The sequence below is a fragment of the Dipodomys ordii genome, unplaced genomic scaffold, assembly GCF_000151885.1.
Source record: "Dipodomys ordii isolate 6190 unplaced genomic scaffold, Dord_2.0 Scaffold27, whole genome shotgun sequence".
NCBI lineage: Eukaryota > Metazoa > Chordata > Mammalia > Rodentia > Heteromyidae > Dipodomys > Dipodomys ordii.
The window spans coordinates 3,114,261-3,125,371 of NW_012267243.1; the positions used below are offsets into that span (position 1 = coordinate 3,114,261).

At 43.5% G+C, this 11,111-nt stretch overlaps 1 protein-coding gene across 1 annotated transcript in view; it reads right to left on the reverse strand.

Moving 5' to 3' along the window:
* Positions 1 to 3,214: 3,214 nt before the first annotated feature.
* Positions 3,215 to 11,111, reverse strand: part of Npl (N-acetylneuraminate pyruvate lyase (dihydrodipicolinate synthase)) — a 30,868-nt gene continuing 22,971 nt past the window's right edge. The window contains exons 8-10 of the mRNA XM_013015510.1: positions 10,127 to 10,221; positions 7,031 to 7,070; positions 3,215 to 4,391 (exon numbers count right to left, since the gene is read on the reverse strand). Coding sequence (XP_012870964.1) covers positions 4,207 to 4,391; positions 7,031 to 7,070; positions 10,127 to 10,221 — 320 coding nt within the window. The 3' untranslated portion in view covers positions 3,215 to 4,206. The remainder of the gene's footprint in view (positions 4,392 to 7,030; positions 7,071 to 10,126; positions 10,222 to 11,111) is intronic.

The window sequence follows — 11,111 nt, forward strand, 5'->3', positions numbered from 1 at the left end:
AAAAAGGTAGCTTGCCTTTGGGCCACATCTTTTCTAGGGTAGGGGTTGGGAGAAGTGTGGCCAGGTAGTGGGAGGTGTGACTAGGTAAGGGGAGGTGTGGCCAGGTGGGAGAAGGGTGTGTCCAAATCGGATCCAGATGTGACCTCAGCAGATTCAGTTGTGACCTCAGCAGACGCAAATGTGCCGGTTGCCTAGGCAATGCAGGTACTGGGTGGAGACTTAGGTAAGAGAGGGGAGGAATCTGTCCTACCTTCCTAGGGTGACCTTACAATAACAAATTTGAGTCTAATTCATACTAGAGATAACCAAGGAGACTTTGTTTTCTTACACTTCAGTTTGTCAGGTTTAAACATTGCATTAAAAAAGGGAGGGGGGGCTGGAAGATGGCTTAGTGGTAGAGTGCTTGCCTAGCATATATGAAGCCCTGAGTTTGATTCCACAGTACCACATACACAGAAAAAGTTGGAAGTGGTGCTGTAGCTCAAGTGGTAAAGTGCTAGCCTTGAGCAAAAGAATTCAGAGACACTGCCCTGAGTTCAAGCCCCAGGACTGTCAAAAAGAAAAAAAACGTTTAAAAAAAAAGCAAGCAACCCCTCCATATACTATTTTTACAATAAAAACATTAAAAAAAAAAGCAAGCAGGATTACCTCCTATAATCCTACCTACTTAGGAGGTTGAGCTCTGAGGAACCAGGTTCAAAGCCAAGCCTGGGCAAGAAAGTCCATGAGACTCATCTCCAATTAACCACCAGAAAACCAGAAGTGGAACTGTAGGTTAAAGTGGTAGAGCACTAGCTTTGAGCAGAAAGAGCTCAGGGACAGTGCCTGGATCCTGAGTTCTCCCCTCATGACCAACAAAAATTAAACATAAAAATAAAAGATGGGGGACTGGGAAGGTGGTTCAGTGGTAGAGTGTTTGCCTAGCATGCATGAGGCTCTGGGTTCAATTCCTCAGCACTACATAATCAGAAAAGGCCAGAAGTGGTGCTGTGACTCCAGTGGTAGAGTGCTATGAGCTGAAGAGCTGAGGGACAGTGCCCAGACTCAGAGTTCAGGCCCCACAACCAGCAAAAAAGAAAGAAAGAAAAAAGATGGCTGAGATTTGAGGATCATAGATTAAAGCCAGCCCAAGCAGAAAAATGTGCAAGACTATTGCCTCCAAATAACCTCCAAAAAAACAGAAGTAGAACTATCGTTTAAGTGCTAGTCTTGAGCAAAAAACTTAGGGACAGGGCTGGGAATGTGGCTTAGTGGTGGAGTGCTTGCCTCACATGCATGAAGCCCTAGGTTCGATTCCTCAGTACCACATACACAGAAAAAGCCAGAAGTGGCACTTAGGCTCAAGTGCTAGCCTTGAGCAAAAGAAGCTCAGGGACAGTGCCCAGGCCCAGAATGCAGAGTTCAAGCTCCAGGACTGGCAAAAAAAAAACACAGACAAAACAAAAAAACAATAGCAAAAACAAAAAAGCCACCCCCCCAAAAAAAAAACAACTCAGGGACAGCACCCAAGCCTGAATTCAAGCCCCAGGAAAGGCACCAAAACAAAACAAAAACCAATGAACAGGACTGGGAAGGTGGCTCCGTGGTAGAGCGCTTGCCTTGCATGCATGAGGCCCTGGGTTCGATTCCTCAGTACCACATAAGCAAAAAACAAAACAAAAAACAATGAACAAACTTCCCCAAAATTGGAGATAGCTTAGCAAGGGAATTAAGATGCTTAAAAATGTGTGGTCTCAGAAATATAACAAAGAAAGGTTGGACAAATGGGATTGCATGAAGCTGCAAAACAGAAAAGCAAAAACAAAACAAAACAAAAACTAGAAAGAAAAAAATGTTAACAAAAGGTAAAATATCTATATATTACCTTATAACTTCAGGGAACAAACCCTTCTTAGAAAAGACTTCTTCAAATTAGGGCTACCACAAAGAAACAGCTCAAACAATCTGGGAATAGCTGGATTCTACATGATTTGTCTCTGGCTTTAGGATATTAACAAAACCCCTTTGTGAGTCCACCTAGGACCTGGTTGTAAACACATGGAGTGAACTGGGAAATAGCAAAAAGCCTCTCAAAATTCAAATGTTTCCTGGTGGTGTATGTGCCCTAGCCACGGGAATTCCAGATTTAGGTAAGCATTTCATTCTGGGATGGGGGTGTGTGGCTCATGTGGTAGAGGGCAAGCCTAGCAAGCTTGAGACTCAAAGTTCAAAGCCCCAGACCTACTAAGAACAAACAAAGCCCCCTCTATAATAGCACTGCACTTGTCAAGTTGACAATACAGTTAAAAAAGCAAGGCATTTCCACCAGAGAAGAGATAAATGTGTTCCCTCAGCTTATCATTTCTATGTAATATCACAGGTCCTTTATTTAAATCCATTCATGAGAACTATTCAGGGTGTCTCAAGAAAAGGAGTCTCATAAGGTGAAAGTTTTAGCAAGGATTTATTTATTTTTGGTTGGTCATGGGGCTTGAACTCTGGGCCTGGGTGCTGTCCCTCAGCTGTTCAGCTTAAGGCTAGCACTCTTCTACTTGAGCCACTTCCTGTTTTCTGGTGTTTTATTGGAGATAAGTCTCTCACGGGCTGGGAAGGTGGCTCAGTGGTAGAATGGTTGTCTGGCCTGCATGAGGCCCTGGGCTCAATTCCTTAGCACCACATAAGCAGAAAAAGCTGGAAATGGTGCTGTGGCTCAAGTGGTAGGGTGCTAGTCTTGAGCTGAAGTGCTGAGGGACAGTGTCCAGTCCCAGAGTTTAGGCCCCCAACTGACAAAAAAAAAGAATTTCAGGGAATTTTATAGCTGGGCTGGCTTTGAAACTTGATCCTCAGATCCCAGCCTCCTGAGTAGCTAGGATTTCAGGTGTGAGCTACAGCCACCTAGCTAGGATTCAAATGTTTTTCTGGTCTGACTCTGAAACACATTAAGAGAATTTTTTTATTTTTTTGGTCAGTTATGGGCTTGAACTCTAGGCCTGTCCCTCAGCTCTTCAGCTCAAGGCTAGCAGTCTACCACTTGAACCACAGCCCCATTTCTTGTTTTCTGGTGGTTTATTGGAGATAAGAGTTTCACAGCCCTTCCTACCCAGGCTGGCTTTGAACCGTGATCCTCGGATCTCAGCCTCCTGTGTAGCTAGGATTACAGGCATGAACCACCGGTGACCTTCACCCTAGTCTAAGTTTAGTGTTTTACCACTATCACAAAATACCCAAGGCCAAGTACCTTTATAAAGAAAAGAGGTTTATTTAGCTCATAGTTCTAGAGCTTCAGTGGTATGGCACCATTTTCTGCTGGGCTCTGGTGAAACTTCATAGTGGATGATGTCATGTGGCAGGAACATAGGTGAGTGGACAGATCGCATCCCAGAAAGTCAGTGAAAATTGATGAGTCAACTCAAGCTGTTTTAACAACTTAGTCTTAGCAAACTCCTGAAGGAGAGCAGCAGTACATCTGGAGGGCTGTCCTCATGACTTGCACTTCTTAGCAGGTCCCATCTCTTAAAGGCTCTATCATCTTCTATATCATCACACTGAGAACTAAGTTTTCCACAGATGAACCCTTGGGGCAACAAACTACCTCTGAACCATAGCACCACCTGACAAGTCCCTTTGGAGGAACTGAAGCAAGTCCTCACCTGGCCCAGTCATTGGAGGGTAAACAGTACAAACTTATTCTGAAAGCAGAGCTGTGCAGTGGTGATGAAGACAGCTCAGGAGCCAAGTGAGATGGTATGTAGAGTTGGACCATTTTGAATTTAGTATTAAACTGCTTGCCTAACTGCAACAGCTCAGAGTGTTCCTAGATGCCAAATGAATAACTATTAAAACCAAACTATGTGAAAGTAGTTTAAAATTAGAGAACTTTAAAATAATAAGAATTAGTCATCAAGATAATGGGAGCTCCCAAAGGCAGATGAAACTAAATTAATTACAGTTTTCTCCTGGATTCCCTTTTAGCCATACAAACCGAAAATTCTCCCCCAAAATTTTGTAAAATGAATGACTTAGGGCTCCTGACTCCTTTTAGAGATTTCCCCCTCCTATTTACAATATAAAATATGTTAGGCTCAAAACAGAGATTTAAAAACTTATTGACTGATGTGAGATTTCATGGGATAAGAGGTTTAGTTCATCTACAAAGTCCCTGAGTAAAGAATATGCTTTCCACAGTAATTAGGCCTCAATATTCTCATGTTGATGGACAGAGAGACACTAGCTGCAAGCTTCCAAGTTTCCATCCTTTAAACCAGTGAAGGAAAGGAAATCCAGGCTCTTCAGTTTAGCTTCAGCATGATCAGTGAACTCCCTGGTGGCCTTCTGCAGTGGAAGCCGGGGTGGGCCCATTGGAATTCCAGAGACTAGACTCATGATGGCTTTAGTCTGTGACACTCCAAATCCTAAACAGGAAAAACAAGTGAGAAAACTTTATTTCCCTGCAAACATCTCAAAGAATATTAGGTCATATGGCAACAAAGGTCATATGCCCCGAAAGCAAGATAAAAGTTAATGGCAATCCTACCAAGGGTGTGTAAGGTGTTTAATTGACAATATGAAAATTTTAGGTTTTTTTTGGTCAGTCATGGGCCTGAATTCTGGGCCTGGTCGCTGTCCCTCAGCTCTTCAGCTCAAGGCTAGTGCTCGACCACTTGAGCTACAGCACCACTTCCGGCTTTTTCTGCTTATGTGGTGCTGAGGAATTGAACCCAGGGCTTCATGCATGCAAAGCAAGCACTCTACCACTGAGCCACCTTCCCAGCCCTGAAAATTTTAGGTTTGTTGAAAGGCTGTATGTCTTTAATTGATGTTGAAAGGTGTTCGAGGTAAAGTGAATCAAGCATCCAGGTATTTGAAATAAAAAAGCATGAAAGCTGGGCGCTGGTGGCTTGTGCCTGTAATCCTAGCTACTCAGGAGGCTGAGATCTGAGGATCAAGGTTCAAAGCCAGCCCAGGCAGGAAAGTCCTGTGAGACTTTGATCTCCAATAAACTACTCAGAAAAAGTGGAAGTGGTACTGTGGCTCAAGGGGTAGAGTGCTAGCCTTGAGCAAGAGAAGCTCATGGACAGAGCCCAGGCCTAGAATTCAAGCCCCAGGACCAGCAAAAAGAAAAATAAAAAGAAAAATAAAAAGCAAACATGAAATAAGATCTAGTTTCTGGTGAGCAGTATTCATATATAGAGCAGTGATTTTGATTGAGGACAGACATTGAGTCTACTCCATGCAATTTCAAGGTATGAATTCTCACATCTTCTCTATATATGGTATAGATAAAAGTGAATTTTACTTTTTTTTTCTTTTTTTGCTTATGTGGTGCTGAGGAATCGAACCCAGGGTCTCAGGCATGCAAGGCAAGCGCTCTACCACTGAGCCAACTTCCCAGCCCTCAAAGTGAATTTTAGAATCCTGAAGTGTAACATCTTGAACATTCAGTTTTTTCTGTGGAAACATATACCTGTGCTCACCTTGGATCTACTGTACAAAGCACAGGAGGAAAAGGCAGCATGAGAGCTGGGAAATGCAGAGATGACAAGATTCATATCTAAGGAGATGCTAGAAAATTCTGAAAGAGACTTAGCAGTACTGTGGTTTGAACTCAGGGCCTTACACTTGCTAGGCAAGCACTTTTTCACATGAGCCATGCTTCACCAGCCCTCTTTTCATTTGGTCAGTTTTTGAATAGGGTCTTATGGTTTTTTTTCTGGTTTAGCTTGGACTATAGTATTCCTATTTTCACAGATGGAAATACTGTCTGGAAGGATTGAGAGAGCTAGTTTAGAGTTCTTCTGGAATAAGGAGCAAGAAACATGATAGAGGCTTTAGTAGTACTCAGGATGAGGCAGAAAGGCTTTTAATGGGAGTTGGCAACTTTTCCTAAACTTGACCCAGGTTCAGTTGGCCCAAAGACCTATCTGTTGTAGAAACAGAGTGAATCATAGGTAGAATTTCTCATTCATTGTGGAATAGGACATTCTGGAGAAGTTTTTCTACTTAATTCACTGTATTTCCCACCAGATTTCCTGTCATATTATCCAAACCTCTATCTGTCTTAAGAATACTTGTGTTAATAAACTTTCATACTCTTGGGAGAGCTGTCAGTCATTCACAATTTAGTAAGATGTATATTCAAAGTATTTTCCTTGAAATAGTTCGGTCAAAATCACAGTTCAGTGGTAGAATTTCAATGAGCAGAAACAAATCCAGGGAGGGAATGCTAACACAAAAGGAGAAAGAACAGGAAATGGGGCGTGGCTGGGGGGGGGCTGCAAGCTAAAATGGAGGACAGAGATTTAGACAAGATTGGTAAAGATCTTTCAGCCTAGCTTACATGTCATACAGTTGCTCCTTAGGGTTAGTATTAGAAACAGAACTCTGGGCTGGACACTGGTGGCTCACGCCTATAATTTTAGCTACTTAGGAAGCTGAGATTTAAGGATCACAGTTCAAAGCCAGCTTGGGCAGGAAAGTCCGTGATACTCCTATCTCTGATTAACCACCAGAAAACCAGAAGTGGAGCTGTGGTTCAAAGTGGTAAAGTGTTAGCCTTGAGCACAAAAACTCAGGGACAGCACTCAGGCCCTTAGTTCAAGCCCCCAAACCTACATTAAAAAAAAAAAAAGAAAAAAAAAAAAAGAAAGAGAGAGAGAGAGAGAGAGAGAACTCTGCCTGCAACATAGCACTTAGAGGTGTTCTTGCTGGGTGCCAGTGGTACATGCTTGTAATTCTACCTTTTCAGGTGGGTGAGAACTGAGGATCAAAGTTCAAAGCCAGCCTGGGCAGGAAAGTCCATGAGACTCATATCTCCAATTAACTAGCAAATAGGTGGCAGTGAAGCTGTGGCTTAAGTGGTAGAGTCCTATCCTTGAGCATAAGAGCTTGAGCTAGTGCCCAGGCCCTGAGCTCAAGCCACAGCAACCACCTCTAACCCCTCCCCCCCACAAAAAAAATGTTATTGTTGAATACACTTCTTTCTCTAAAGGCTGGAATTCCATTTCCTTTACACCTGGCCATCAGCAAAGCAGGAATCAGATGTGGCACTTACCTAGTTTGATTACGAAGTTGATAAATCTCTGGATGCAAAACTAGAAAGGAATTAAGAAATCTGTAGTCAATCTTACCCAATTGAAAAAACAATTTACCTAATTTAGCAGTCAAATTAAAAAACTATGAGACATTTTCAGTTAATACCTTGGTTTTCTGAAGGTTTATTAGAATGGGGAAAAACAATCAAGTAAAGCTTGGAGCAGGTGGCTCACATCTGTAATCCTAGCTATTCAAGAGGCTGAGATCTAAGGATCATGATTTGAAGCTAGCCTAGGCAGGAAAGGCTTTTATCTGTAATTACCTACCAAAAAAACTGTGGCTCAAGTAGTAGAGTGCTAGCCTTTCAAACTGGGGTAAACAGGGCTGGGGATGTTTGCTCAGTGAGAGAGGCACTTGGTCATCTAGCATGGGTGAGACCTTGGATTCCATCACACACAGTTTATATTGATAAAGGGAGAGATAGATAAGAATGATTCCTCTAATTAATGGATAACAAGTCCACTTGAAAATCAGAGGCCTCACAAATGCAGCAGTGGTACTCACTAGACACGACATTGAAATGAACAATACAACTTGTGGGTGGGAATGAGAGGGAAAAACTGGGAGTAAGGGAAGGGCTAACACTGTCCAAAAAGAAATGCACTTTTTACTTGACTTATGTAACTCTAACTTCTCTGTATACTACCCCTATAATAACAATAAAAAAAAAAGAAAACAAATCAAGCCAGGCTCACGCCTGTTATCCTCACTACTCAGGAGTCTGAGCCAGCTGGGGCAGTCCAGGAGACTTATCGCCAACAAACTACTCAGAAAAAGCTGGAAGTGGCACTGTTACTCAAGTGGTAAAGTGTTAGTCATGAGTACTAAGAGGCTCAGGGACAGAGCCCAGGCCCTGATTTCAAGCTCCAGGATCAGCAAAACAAACAAACAACAAACAACCCCCACCCCTCAGTTCTCAATTATTTGCTTTCAACATTGGGTTGAAAGCTGAAATCAAAGATCAAACATTCTATGATTTTTGGCATATGACTCAAAAAATGTTCAAAGAATTGAGTGATACTGTTGTACTAGGTTTTTTTTTACATTATCAATGAATTCATATGATAAGATTTCAGAGCACTTACTTCTTTAATAACAAAAATCATAAAGAGTTTTAATGTGGAACCTGAACACATTCTGGCCAGTGGTGTTTCCTGGAGCTTCTACTACATTACATGCTAAGCGATAAGCTACTAGAGTTGGTGCTCTGCTTTCCCAGGAGATGGTGCTGTTGACTAGAGCTGCTGGGCAGTGGGGGAAAAAGAAAAGCCCAGAAAAGCCCAGAGGAGCTGGGATTGTAAATTGAAGATGCCATTGTTTTATTCTGCCCTTTGTGACCTAGATTACTCTGGAACCCCCCTCTGACCTGTCCCTTCTCTTCTATGAAGGCTACAGCCCTGTGACTACAAGGATTTATTCCTCCTTATGACTCCCAGATACCAGTGCATTCCTGCATGGGGAGCCTGGCTGTACCCCCCAGCTCCTTACTGTGTGACCTCAGTCTGCATCGGCTATTGTGGGCCTAATACAGTAAACATGCTCATGTTTTTTGCTCAGCCAAAATAGAAAATAGAGGGAAAGCAATAACCTTAGCTCTTTTTTTTTTGCTGGGACTCCTATTGCTGTACCTAACTTTGTTTTCCTCCACTTGGATCCAGGATGCTCAAGGACTTCTATTTTTTGTTGTTGTTGTTGTTGGATGTGGGGCTTGAACTCTGGGCCTAGGCGCTGTTCCTCAGCTCAAGGCAAGTGCTCTACTGCTTGAGCCACAGTGCCACTTCCGGTTTTCAAGTGGTTTATTGGAGATAAGAGTCTCATGGAGTTTCCTGCCCGGGCTGGCTTTGAACTGCAATCTTCAGATCTCAGCCTCCTGAGTAGCTAGGATTACAGGCTTGAGCCACCAGCGCCCGGCACTCAGGGACCTCTATAAATAGGACATCTCCCCTTTCCCTGATCTATCTTAGCATCCCCCAAAAAAGGGGAGGGAGTAAGGTTAGGCACCTTTTTATTCTTAGACTGGCAGGGGCTGAAGAACCTGGGTTACTGCCCTATCTTGCTTGGTGTGAACTCAGAGGATGCTGTGGTGTACAAAGGCATTGGAGGGTCCAAAGCCTCTCCCGTAGCTAGAACCAGCAGCTTCATTATGCTACCCTTAGCATAGAGCCTCTGTTGTGCAGTAACAAAGCTGTCTGGAGGCCTGTGTTCCGCTCCTCGCCCCCCCTCTCATTCATAAGTATCAAGTCAATAAAGCATTGACCCCCATGAAGAAGGTGGTGTAAAAAAATGAGTCCTACCTCTCAAAAGTAAAATTGCATTTTACTTTTTTTATGTTCTAGGGATTGAACTCAGAACTCGGTCTGGGCGCTGTCCCTCAGCTCTTCAGCTCAAGGCTAGAGCTCTACCACTGGAGCCACACTGCCACTTCCGGCTTTTTCTGTTTATGTGGTGCTGAGGAATCAAACCCAGGGCCTCATGCTTGCAAGGCATGCACTCTACTGCTGAGCTACCTTCCCAGCCCCTGGGCGCTGTCTTTCAACTCTTTAGCTCAAGGCTAGCACTCTACCACTTGAGCCACATCACCACTTCCGGTTTTCTGGTGGTTTATTAGAGATAAGCATCTCACGGATTTTTTTCCTGCCTGGGCTGGCTTTGAACCACAATCCTCAGATCTCAGCCTCCTGAGTAGCTAGAATTATAGGCAAGAGCCACCAGCACCTGGCCATGCTTTAGTTATTTTTCATATAAGGTCTTACTCTTTTTGTTGAGGCCAGCCTCAGATTTCAATACTCTTACCTCTGCCTCCCATACCTAGAATTACAGGTAGATAAATTAAGATCCTTTCTAGAGTCATTCCTGTGTGGAACCCATAGGGGACACAGATAATGAGGACAGGTCCCATTCTAAAGAAGATAAAGTAAGAAACACTAAGAAAAGGCAACTAGAAGCAGATTAATGAAGGAAGATGTGGTAGGAATGCTGATCAAAGAGGGGAGGAAGAACCCTCAAGGTGGGAAGGAAAAAGGCTGGATTTATGTGAAGAGAAGACAAGGTTTACCTGATAGTTCAGTGCTGAAGAGAAGTCCTTCCTTTCAAAAGCCTCCAACATCTGGTTTGTCTTTTTTCCCAGGTAGTTATAGGTACTACAAGACAACAGTAAATATTAAGGTTCAACAACTCAATGGGAAAGGTCCAGCCTTACACAACTTTCTGCTATCTAAAACCCACAAATGACATATACAGCCTTCATGCTTGTAATTCTAGCTATTCAAGAGACTATGATCTGAGGATTGCAGTTCAAACCCAGCTGGGGCAGGAAATCTGATTAAGAAACAAACAAACTGAAAGTGGAGCTGTGGTTCAAGTGGTAGAGCCCTAGCCTTGAATAAAAAAAAAGCTCAGGCACAGTGCCTAGATCCTGAGTTCAAGCCCCAGGATCAGGAAAGGGAAAGAGAAGAGAGAGGGAAAGAGGTAGAGTGAGAGAGAAAGAGAAAGACAGAGACAGAGAGAGAGGGACAGAGAGAGTTCCTGGAAGAGCAGGTGGAGGATGACTTGCCTTGGTTGGTCCTTTGTTGGTCCTGGCATTTATCCTCTATGTAGTCAGTTTGTATTCTTCCTCTTGGGTTTTATGCTGTTTTATTTATTTTGTGCTTGTACTGTAGCTTCAACTTCGGGTCTTGAGCTCTCCCTAAGTTTTTTGTTTGCTGGTCCTGGGGCTAAAACTCAGGGCCTGGGCACTGTCTCTGAGCCTCTTTGGGCTCAAGGACTCAAGCTCAATGCTCTACCACTTGAGCTACAGTGCCACTTCAGGCTTTTTCTGAGTCATTTATTGAAGATAAAAGTCTCACAGAGGGCTGGGAAGGTGGCTCAGTGGTGGAGCGCTTGCCTTGCATGCCTGAGGCCCTGGGTTTGATTCCTCAGCACCACATAAGAAAAAAGAAAAAAGCCGGAGGTGGTGCTGTGGCTCAGGTGGTAGAGCGCTAGCCTTGAGCTGAATTGCTGAGGGACAGTGCCCAGACCCAGAGTTCAGGCCCCACGATTGG